General features: G+C 48.7%; 1 protein-coding gene across 3 annotated transcripts in view; it reads left to right on the top strand.

Annotated features, from left to right (window-relative positions):
* LOC116981393 overlaps positions 1-12,065 on the top strand; it is a 55,275-nt gene that overhangs the window by 23,416 nt on the left and 19,794 nt on the right. For all 3 annotated transcript variants that reach the window (XM_033034440.1, XM_033034437.1, XM_033034439.1), the window contains exons 3-4: positions 4,850-5,011; positions 10,428-10,581. In XM_033034440.1, the coding sequence (XP_032890331.1) occupies positions 4,850-5,011; positions 10,428-10,581 (316 nt within the window). The remainder of the gene's footprint in view (positions 1-4,849; positions 5,012-10,427; positions 10,582-12,065) is intronic.

The raw sequence follows: 12,065 nt of genomic DNA, 5'->3' as shown, positions 1-12,065 counted from the left end.
GCTGTATCTCTAAACTAAACTAAACCACTGCTCGTCTATGAAGCTAGATTATGACATGATTTCAGGCCAATGTCTCTGCCATTCCTTGCAGCCCCCAGCAAGACATCATGAACATAGAGTTACAAAGCAAAGGGCATTTTGCTTTCTGTTTTGCAATGAACACCGGACACCAAATAAATATCGACAGGCAAACACAAGAATGTGATGCTCAAAATCGGGAAATAGAAATGAGAATGCTGGGGATAACAGGCTAATGATTAACACACTGGAACAGTAATAACTGACCTTTTTCTCCCTCCATTGTTGCCGACTAACCAGCAGAGTATCCTCAACATTTTCTATTTTCATAGAAACATAGAAAATAGGTGCAGGAGTAGGCCATTCGGCCCTTCGAGCCTGCACCGCCATTCAATATGATCATGGCTGATCATCCAACTCAGTATCCTGTACCTGCCTTCTCTCCATACCCCCTGATCCCTTTAGCCACAAGGGCCACATCTAACTCCCTCTTAAATATAGCCAATGAACTGGCCTCAACTACTTTCTGTGGCAGAGAATTCCACAGATTCACCACTCTCTGTGTGAATTTTTTTTTTCTCATCTCGGTCCTACAAGACTTCCCCCTAATCCCTTGGGCATCATGCTTTCAATCAACCATAAACAGTTGTCTTTAAATAGCTATTTCTGCATTTGGCCTTGTAAAAACTCATAACAGTTCCATCTCGTCTTATCCCAACTCTGGCCGTAGAGACCACATTTAGAAATTTATTTGGGCGGAGTTTGTTTCCGAGGGTTGAGGAGATGACCTGTCCCCAGAGCACAAGGCATGAGTTGTTCAGCGATGGGAAGGAGATGAGGAATATAGCGATACTGGATAAAGCCTGGAATGTGCTCGACGGAGGTTCGGACATTTTATTTTTCAGGACAATGAGTTCCCATTCCCACAGGTGCACGCATCGTACAGGTTGTGTGGGGAAAGTACAGGAACGGGGGAAATTCTCCAATGAACTCCTGTTCTGTCTGAACAATGGAACAGAGCAGAGGGCAAAGCTGTCGTGAGATTACAGAGAACAATTGGTGAAAGTGCAGAGTGGACATGTATTCGGAATGCTTTCATCGAGTTACGGTCTTGAGTGAAATCCTCCAGAAAACGCAGTGATCCTTTGATGCTGACCCTTTGTCCGTGACACAGCGGTTGAGTTGCTGCCTCACAGCGCCAGTGACCCGGGTTCGATCCCGGCTACGGGTGCTGTCTGTGCGGAGTTTGTACGTTCTTCTCCCCGTGACCTGCGTGGGTTTTCTCCGAGATCTTCGGTTCCCTCCCGCACTCCAAACACATGCAGGTTTGTAGGATAATTGGTGCGGTATCAATGTACAATTGTCGCTAGTGTGTGTAGGATAGTGTCAATGTGCGGGGATCGCTGGTCGCTGAAGATACTCGGTGGGCTGAAGAGCCTGTTTCTACGCTGTATCTTTACATTTTAAGAGATTAGGAGACTTTGCTGACATTTGGAAAGGAAACATTTTTGGGGATATGGGCAAATGGGACAAGTTTAGATGGGGCATCTTGGTCGGCATGAGTGAGTTGGGCCAAAGGGCCTCTTTCCGTGTTGTCAATGTCTATAAATATTCTTGCTAGACCCATGTCACAATGCAGACAAACTTTACTGATGAACACCAGGAAATGTGGACACAAAGGAATGCCAGGAATCGTGGACTTAGCAGATCAGGCAGCATGTCTGGAAAACATGGATAGGTAACAATTCGAGTTGGGACCCTTCTTCAGACTCCCTGTACGGATCCCTGTACGTAAATTGCCTAAAAAAAAAATTAAGAAGAAGGGCCCCTGCCCGAAATGTCTCCATTCTATGTTCTCCAGAGATGCTGCCTGTCCCGCTGAGTTACTGCAGCACTTTGTGTCTTTGTTTGTAAACCAGCATCTACAGTTTCTAACACGAAACATGGGTTGCCTTTTCAAAACAAGCAGAATTATTGCAGGGTGGATGTATCTGAGGGGTCATAGTCTCAGAATAAAAGATACCAGTGGTACAGTGGCGGGCGCAGCAGTAGTGGTTGAGCCATCCACACAGCGTACAGATATGGGATAAAGGAATTAACTTATAGTGCAAGATAAAGTTCAGTAAAGTCCAACTAAACATAACCCAATGGTCCCCGAGGGTCTCATGTACAGTCTTTCCGCTGACTGGATAGCTTTTCGACAAAAAGTCTTCACTCCACCTTGGTACACGTGACAATAAACTAACCTAAACTACAATAATAAACTAAACTAAACCAAACACTGGTGCAGCGCAGGTTCACGAGATTGATCCCTGGGATGGCGGGACTGTCATATGAGGAAAGATTGAAAAGACTAGGCTTGTATTCACTGGAGTTTAGAAGGATGAGGGGAGATCTTATAGAAACATATAAAATTAAAATCGAACTGGACAAGCTAGATGCAGGAAAAATGTTCCCAATGTTGGGTGAGTACAGAACCAGGGGCCACAGTCTTAGAATAAAGGGGAGGCCATTTAAGACTGGGGTGAGATAACACTTTTTCACCCAGAGAGTTGCGAATTTGTGGAATTCCCTGCCACAGAGGGCAGTGGAGGCAAAATCACTGGATGGATTTAAGAGAGAGTTAGATAGTGCTCTAGGGGCTAGTGGAATCAAGGGATATGGGGAGAAGGCAGGCACGGGTTATTGATTGGGGATGATCAGCCATGATCGCAATGAATGGCAGTGCTGACTCGAAGGGCCGAATGGCCTCCTCCTGCACCTATTTTCTATGTTTCTCTGTTTCAAACAGTTCTGGTTAGTAGCTGTAAAGTATGATTAAAGATAGTCTGGGGGTCTCTAATGAGGTAGATGGTAAGTCAGGACCGCTCACTAGTTGTTGATAGGATGGTTCAGTTGCCTGGTGACAGTTTGGAAGAAACGGTCCCTGAATCTGCAGGTGTGCATTTTCACACTTCTGTGCATCTCACCAGAGGGGAGAAGAGGGAGTGACCGGGGGTGAGACTGGTCCTTGATTATGCTGATGTCCTTGCCGAGGCAGCGGGGAAGTGCATATGGAATCAATGGAAGGGAAGTTAGAAACATAGAAAAATAGGTGCAGGAGAGCCATTCGAGCCATTCAATATGATCATCTAAAATCAGTACCCCATTCCTGCTTTTTCCCGTACGATTGTGCGGTGGTCTGGGCTGTGCCCACAATTCTGTGGAGTGTGTATTGCAGTTGTGTAATTCTGCAGCTGAGGTAGAACATTCTCTGTAGAACAACAACAGGGTGTGCCAGTTTGTGGCTTTTAATTATTAATCGAAGGAGCTCTTGACTGATATTGGGAGACCTGATAGAGCAATTTCACTGGTCTTTTGGTTGCACATTCATTCTTCCAAAGTCCGTGAGTATGCTGGCTCTTTCTGGGATTGTTTCGCTACGCTGGGATACCTCAAGCGTGGCATCAGTGGCGACACGCCAGTGCTGGAGGCCACATCATTGTGGATGCACCAGGCACTCAAACAAGGGCTTGGCACTGTGGACTAGGAGGCCGAGACTCGAGTGCTCACTTCCCACACGCTCTTCAGGTTAAATCACATCCCGTGCAGAGCTCTCCGACCAACAATGCATTTGTAAGCTCGGGATTCCCAAGGCCATCGATGGACCAATGGTTCAGAGATGCTTTTATTGTCAAGTGCAAAGTGCAAACGCACAGTGAAATTCCTTTCATACAAACCAAAGATTATAGAGGATCTATAATCTTTGATACAAACACTCCAGTCGAGTATTGCCATGCCAAAGCACGTTGGCGCAGCAGTAGAGTCGCTGCCTTACAGCGCCAGAGACACGGGTTCAATCCTGACTACGGGTGCTTGTCCGTACGTTCTCCCCGTGACCTGCGTGGATTTTCTCCGGGGGCTCCGGTTTCCTCCCACACTCCAAAGACATACAAGTTTGTGGGTTAATTGGCTTGTAAAATTATAAATTGCCCCTAGTGTGTGTAGGACAGTGTTAATGTGTGGGGGGGATCACTGGTCGGTGTCGTCTCTAAACTAACACCCCCGATTAGCAAGTCTACATATATAGTTCACTGAGCCCACATGTAGGAGGCGTCACGTATTGCCGCCATTTTCAAAGTCCAGTCCACGCTCTAGTTCCTATGAGCAGTGCCTGATCCAGGCGAGCCCCAGGCTGCTGTGGGCCTCCAGCCATCGCCTGCCTAGGATGCGACGTCCCTCTCCTTGCCCGTCCACCTGTGTACCCCAGGGGCACCTCCCACAGCCGACTGTGAGGGTGCAGTGGACCAGACCCCGGATCCCTCTCATCTCCCACCGGCCTCACTCCTGGCCCGTCATCGCTGGCTCCATCCCCCCCCCCCGGCTGTGACACAAAATGCTTTCTGCAGCGCATCTGTAGAAGTTGGTGAGAGTTGCTGAGGACGTGCCGAACTTCCTGAGCCTTCTGAGGAAATAGAGGCGTCAGTGTGCTTTCTCCAAGCCCGTAGAAGATGGACACAAAATGCTGGAGTAACTCAGCGGGTCGGGCAGCATCTCTGGAGAAAAGGACTAGGTGACGTTTCGGCTCAAGTCCCGATCTGATGAAATGTCTCGACCCGAAACATCACTTTATTTTCTCCAGAAATGCTGCCTGACCCGCTGAGTTCCTCCAGCACCTGTGTCTATCTTCGGTGTAAACCAGCATCTGCAGTTCCTTCTTACACTGATTACATCTATAGGGTCTACATCTGTCCTTCATCTACTGCAGGATCAAATAATGAAGGTGAGCTCTAACAATAACCGCCGCTCCCTGTGCTCCATTTTGTAACAGCTAATATCACCTTCCCTTCAGGCAAACCAGGAGAAGACAGTCGACCGCAGTTCAGGCCTGGGATATCTGGAGCACATCTGCCAGTTGATTGAAACCATCGGGCAACTCCAGGAGCAGAACAAGCAGCTCCAGAAGCAGGTGTGCATCGTTGAGAAAACTCTGAAGGTGAACAGGTTGAAAGAGGTAAGAAGCTGTGATGGAATAGATCAAGATTCAAGAGCATTTCATTGTACCTTTCCCCCCCCCCCCTCCCCCTTCCCCTCCCCTTCCCCTTCCCCTCCCCTCCCCTATCCCCCTCCCCCTTCCCCTCCCCTTCCCCTTCCCCTTCCCCATCTCTCTCCACCCTCCCCTCCATCTCTCTCTTCCCCTCTCTCTCTCCCCTCCCCCTCCCTCTTCCCCCTCCCCCTCCCTCTTCCCGTCTCTCCCCCTCTCTCCCCCTCCCTCTTTCTCTCCCTCTTTCTCCCTCACTCTCTCCCTCTCCCTCTCTCTCTCTCTCTCCCTCCCTCTCTCTCTCACTCCCTCTCTCCCTCTCCCTCTCCCTCCCTCCCTCTCTCCTCCCCTCCCCCTCCCCTTTCCCCCCTCCCTCTTTCCCCCTCTTTCCCCCCCCTCCATCTTCCCCCCTCCCTCTTCCCCCCTCCCTCTCCCTATCACCCTCCCTGCCCCTCCCTCTGCCTCTCCCCCTCTGCCCCTGTCTCTCTTCGTCCAGTGTCTGTGCCCTGTGTGACACCTGCAAGTGTCTCTGGTGCAGTTTCTATCAGCCAGGAGTGATCTCTTCATCCACTGCAGTCAGCAATAAGACCCCTGGAGCTTCCTGTTGAACTGAGTGTCACTCATTTCTTCAGCTGCTTTGCTGCAGGGAGAAAGGAAATCCTTTGAATTTTTGCAGCATGATTTGGATGCCAAGGAACCACTAAATGAGAACAATGTGTAAATTCCCTGGCTTCCCTTTTCTCCAGTGTTATACTCAGCCTTTCCTCTCTCAATACATGACCTTGAGAATCTTTAAACTGGGAACAACATTTTTGTAATTCTGCCACGCTTCAAAATCGCTAACCAATTGCCACCCCACTCCTCCCAGCCAGCTACTCCCACTGATCAGTCACAGTAGTTTAGTTTGGTTTAGAGGCACAGGCCCTTCGGCCAACCGAATCTGCACCGACCACCGATCCCCATATATTAACACTATCCTACACAGATTAGGGACAATTTATGTAGGAAAGAACTGCAGATGCTGGTTTAAATCGAAGGTAGCCACAAAATGCTGGAGTAACTCAACGGGACAGACAGCATCTCCGGGGAGATGGAATGGGTGACGTTTCGGGTCGAGACCCTTCTTCAGTCTGAAATGTCACCCATTCCTTCAGCGTTCCAGCATTTTGTGTTTACCTTCTAGGGACAATTTACATTTATATCAATTAACCTACACACCTGTACAACGGGGAAGATACAGATTATAGTTCTAAGCACTGTAGTGCAACGGTTCCAATGTCCACAATGGGGTAGAGGCGAATCCAGCAGTACTCCCTCTTATGTAAGGCCCATTGAGAAACCTGATTACAGACGGTAAAAATCTGTTCCAAAACATTGCAGTTGTACAGGGTCTTGGTGAGACCACACCTGGAGTATTGCGTACAGTTTTGGTCTCCAAATCTGAGGAAAGACATTCTTGCCATGGAGGGAGTGCAGAGAAGGTTCACCAGACTGATTCCTGGGATGTCAGGACTTTCATATGAAGAAAAACTGGATAGACTCGGCTTGTACTCGCTAGAATTTAGAAGATTGAGGGGGGATCTTATAGAAACTTACAAAATTCTTAAGGGGTTGGACAGGCTAGATGCAGGATGATTGTTCCCGATGTTGGGGAAGTCCAGGACAAGGGGTCACAGTTTAAGGATAGAGGGGAAATCCTTTAGGACCAAGATGAGAAAATCATTTTTTACACAGAGAGTGGTGAATCTCTGGAACTCTCTGCCACAGAAGGTAGTTGAGGCCAGTTCATTGGCAATATTTAAGAGGGAGTTAGATGTGGCCCTTGTGGCTAAAGGGATACAATACAATACAATACAATACAATACAATACAATACAATACCTTTTATTTGTCATTTGAACCGCACATGAGGTTCAAACGAAATTTGGTTTCTGCAGCCATACAAGAAAAGAACCAAGACACACACCAACACAATTCACACAAACATCCATCACAGTGAGTCTCCTCCTCACTGTGATGGAAGGCAAAGTCTTATCTCTCCCCTGCTCTCCATTCCTCTCCCAGTCGAGGTCAAAGCCCCCAGCGGGCGCTAGCAAGACCGCGGCCACTTAAAGCCACGCCGGGCGATGTAAGGCCCTGCCCCGGGTCTTGGAGTTGGAGCCCCCGGCGGGCACTAGCAAGTCCGCGGCAAATTAAAGCCGCGCCGGGCGTTGTAAGGCCCCGCTCCAGGTCACTCTCAACCCCGCAATTCGGGCGGGATAAGTTGCCGGTGCCCCGCAAAGCGGTCTCCCACCGGGGACCCGCGAGCTCCCGGTGTCACCATCCACCGGAGTCGGGTCGCAGCAGCGCGCCACCGCAGCTCTCCACGCTCCGAAGCTGGCTAGCTCCACGGAGGTAGGTCCGCAGCTCCACAGCTCCACAGGCTCCGTGACTTGAGCCTCCAGGTCGTTCCGGTTGGAGGCCGCTCCACGGCGCTAGGCCCCAACGGCAACGGAGACCCGACAGGTAAAAGGTCGGGTCTCCATGCAGGGAAGAGATTTAAAAGTTTCCCCCACCCACCCCCCACCCCCCACACATACACATTTAAAAACCCGCTACAAACTAAACCCTCAACAGGACAAAAAAAAAAAAAATACACAGAAAGACTGCAGAGGCCGCTGCGACGTCGGTCTCGCCGCCCACTTCAGGGGGAATGGAGAGAAGGCAGGTACAGGATACTGAGTTGGATGATCAGCCATGATCATATTGAATGGCGGTGCAGGCTCGAAGGGCCGAATGGCCTACTCCTGCACCGAATTCCACAGATTCACCACTCTGTGTGAAAATTATTTTTCTCATCTCAGTCCTAAAAGACTTCCCCCTTATCCTTAAACTGTGACCCCTTGTTCTGGACTTCCCCAACATCGGGAACAATCTTCCTGCATCTAGCCTGTCCAACCCCTTAAGAATTTTGTACGTTTCCATAAGATCCCACCTCAATCTTCTAAATTCTAGCGAGTACAAGCCGAGTCTATCCAGTCTTTCTTCATATGAAAGTCCTGACATCCCAGGATCGTGTCAACTCAATCATGGCTGATCTCTGCCACCTAATCGCATTGACCTGCCTTCTCCCCATAACCCTCGACACCCGTTCTAATCAGGAACTTGCCTATCTCTGCCTTAAAAATATCCACTGACTTGGCCTCCACAGCCCTCTGTGGCAATGAGTTCCACAGATTAACTACCCTCTGATGACAGAAGTTCCTCCTCACCTCCTTTTTAAAAGAGCGCCCTTTAATTTGTATGCAAAGAAAGCAATGTCACTGGACCAAGGTACATATCACGATAAAGTACCATTAAACCATTGAACATTTAAAAGACATTTGGCAGGCACATGAAGAGGAAGGGTTTACAGGGATAGGGCGCAAACATTGGCAGGTGGCACTAGTGTAGATGGGATATCTTGGGCTGCATGGACAAGTTGGGCTGAAGGGCCTATTTCCATGCTCTATGGCTCTATTAAGCGGCTTTGCTTTACAGAAACGTCATGATACGGGCTGTTTACCAGGAACAGTATTCAGTATTCAGTACTTACTTTAATGTCATTTCACTGAGTACTTACATAGAAAAAAATGTTTCTCATCAGTCCCTGTCAGTGCAGTTAATAATAACAGAATAAATACAACTTTAAAATTAACATATCTAAAATAGACTTAAAAATTGAGCTAAAAACAGACATTCAGACCGAACAGTGGTTTGCTTTGACAGGTGCCCAGCTGTCAAAGTATGGGCGAGGTTAGATGTGTTGGCGTATGATGTATGGGGAGGGGACACAGTCCGTTAACCAGTCTTATTGCCTGTGGGAAGAAGCTGTGTAGCATCCTGCTGGTTCTGCAGCTGATGCTCCTGTACCTCTTCTCAGATGGCAGAATGGAGAAGATGTGGTGTAATGGATGATGGGGGTCCTTGATATTGGATATGGCTCTGCGGATGCTGCGCTTCTGATAGATCTCCAACAGGAAAGGGAGTGGAGCACCAATGACCCTACTGGCTGAACACAACCGCTCATTGATGGAAGGGGGTCACCTGAATTTAGTCTGAGACCAGGATCTTAATTTGGAATAAATTCTAAAGACAGGACAACTTCCCACACACTGCTTGTGTCACATTCTGTGTCTACTGTCTCCTGACTTTATGTGAGTCCGGTTGCCAAATGCTTTTTCAAGAGAGTTACTGTAGATTTAGCTCTTAGGGTTAAAGGAATCAAGGCGAATGTGGGAGAAAAGCAGGACCGGGGAACTGATTTTAGATGATCAGCCGTGATCTTATTGAATGGCGGGTGCTGGCTCGAAGGGCCGAATGGCCTACTTCTGCACCTATTTTTCTATGTTTCTATGTAACTCCCCTCCCCACTCCCACAGTGACCTTTCTGCTCTGGGCCGCCTCCATTGTCAGAGTGAGGCCAAACATAAATTGGAGGAACAGCACCTCATATTTCGCTTGGGCAGCTGACAACCCAGCGGTATGAATATTGATTTCTCTAGCTTCAAGTAACCCTTGCAATCCCTCTCTCTCTGTCCCTCCCCCACCCTAGTCGGCCTACTAGTTTTATTGTCATCCTAGGTACACAAAAATGCTGGAGAAACTCGCAGGTGCAGCAGCATCTATGGAGCGAAGGAGACAGGCAAGGTTTCGGGCCGAAACCCTTCTTCATCCTGTTGAGTTCCTCTATCTGTATACTCGTCACCTATACCACAGCCAACAATGGCCTATTGTGTGCCCCATATTTCCTTGATCATTGCATATCTCCCATTAATTTCTCCTAAGTACCGACTATATCTCTCGTTCCCCTTTCCTCCCCGACTCTCAGTCTGAAGAAGGGCCTCGACCCGAAATGTCACCTATTCCTTTTCTCCTGAGATGCTGCCTGACCCGCTGCGTTACTCCGGCCTTTTGTGTCTGGCTCCAGTCTTGCCGGCTGTTTTGAGAATATTCTCATGTTAGAAACAGTGGGGCTTGGCAACTGAGCTACGAGGAGTGTTTGAGGTGAAAGGGAGGAGCAGTTCGCCACTCCGGGATGGTACTAAATTCCTCTAGTCAGAGAGTGGTGAATGTGTGGAATTCTTTTCCACAGAAGGCTGTGGAGGCCGAGTCAATGGATATTTTTAAGGCAGAGATAGATAGATTCTTGATTAGTGCGGGTGTCAGAGGTTATGGGGAGAAGGCAGGAGAATGGGGTTAGGAGGGAGAGATAGATCAGCCATGATTGAAAGGCGGAAGAAACTTGATGGGCAGAATGGCCTAATTCTACTCCCATCACTTGTGACCTTATGACCTCACGGACTGTTCTCACGACACTCCTTCACTGAAATGTCCTGCCCAACGCTGACACTCTTCCTTCCTTTGCTCAGGATTTCTTCTTGAACCATTGTTCCTGTGGGGCCGCTGATGTCTATCAGACCCTCACCAGCCTTCCCCGTCTGCACAGCGACTCGTCCGGTCCCCACAGCTGCCAGAGAAGCTCATTTATACTGGAGTCCACGTCACAGATCCCAAGATGCCAAGGTTGGTATCAACAACATTACAGATAACTTGCTGTTCGACCTGACGTTTCGGTTTCACTTCAGGCAACGGTGAGAGGGGGAGTGTGTTCAATAGCCTGATGGCTGTGGGGAAGAAGCTGTTCCTGAACCTGGATGTTACAGATTTCAGGCTCCTGTACCTTCTTCCCGATGGCAACGGTGAAATTAGTGTGTGGCCAGGGTGGTGTGGGTCTTTGATGATGTTGGCAGCCTTTTTGAGGCAGCGACTGCGATAGATCCCTTCGATGGTGGGGAGGTCAGAGCCGGTGATGGACTGGGCAGTGGTCACAACTTTCTGCAGTCTTTTCCGCTCCTGGACGTTCAAGTTGCCGAACCAAGCCACGATGCAACCGGTCAGTATGCTCTCTATTGTGCACCTGTAGACGTTCGAGAGAATCCTCCTTGACATCCCAACTCTGCGTAATCTCAGGAAGTAGAGGCGCTGATGTGCCTTCTTTATAATTGCAACAGTGTGCTGGGACCAGGAAAGATCTTCGGAAATATGCACGCCCAGTAATTTGAAGTTTTTGACCCTTTCCATCATCGTCCCGTTGATATAAACGGGATTGTGTGCCCCCATCCTACTCCTTGCTGGAAAGGTGAATCGCATTGCTGAAAAGATGCGATTGGCTTGCTACATCTTTAACAGCAGCTTCTAAAATTCTCCCAACGATAATTGACTTTTTACTTTTTTACTTTTGGTGATGCAATGCGGGAAACAGGCCCTTTGGCCCATCGTGTCTGTGCTGGCTCAGTACACTGGCACGATCCAATACACTAGGGCCCATTTACAATTTTAGCAACGCCAATGAATCTACTAACCTGTACGTCTTTGGAGTGTGGGAGGAAACTGGAACACCCGGTGGAAACCCTCTCCTGACCTGAAATGGCACCTTTCCATTTTCTCCAGAGATGCTGCCTGACCCGTCTGAGTTACTCCAGCACTTTATGTCAATCTTTGGCTGAGAGTATTGCTGCTTATTTTTCTGTGAAGCAAACTAGGGCAAGTTGACCAAGTATCAACAGGACAGTGAATTTGAGACACAGTAGTCATTTTATCATAACCTTTAAAATAGGTGTAAAAAAGGATCTAGATCACTCTTTGGGGGGGGGGGGGGGGGGGGGGGGGGACAGTGGCGGAGCAGTCGAGTTGCTGCCTTACAGCGCCAGAGACCTGAATTCATACCTGACTATGGTTGCTGTCTATACAGAGTTTGTTCGTTCTCCCCGTGTCCATTGTGGGTTTACTCCGAGATCTTTGGTTTCCTCCCACACTCCAAATACGTACAGGTTTGCAGGTTAATTGACTTTGGTAACATTGTAAATTGTCCATACTGTACAGGATAGTGTTAGTGTGCGGGGATCACTGGTTAGTGCAGACTCCGTGGGCCCGTTTCCACGCTGTATCTCTAAAGTCTAAAGTCTTAACTAAAGATAGTCAGTTGGAGCAGGGCCAATTGCAATGGA

This window comes from Amblyraja radiata, chromosome 15 (genome assembly GCF_010909765.2).
Source record: "Amblyraja radiata isolate CabotCenter1 chromosome 15, sAmbRad1.1.pri, whole genome shotgun sequence".
In the NCBI taxonomy this organism is placed as follows: domain Eukaryota; kingdom Metazoa; phylum Chordata; class Chondrichthyes; order Rajiformes; family Rajidae; genus Amblyraja; species Amblyraja radiata.
This window is presented reverse-complemented; position numbering and strand designations above follow the sequence as displayed.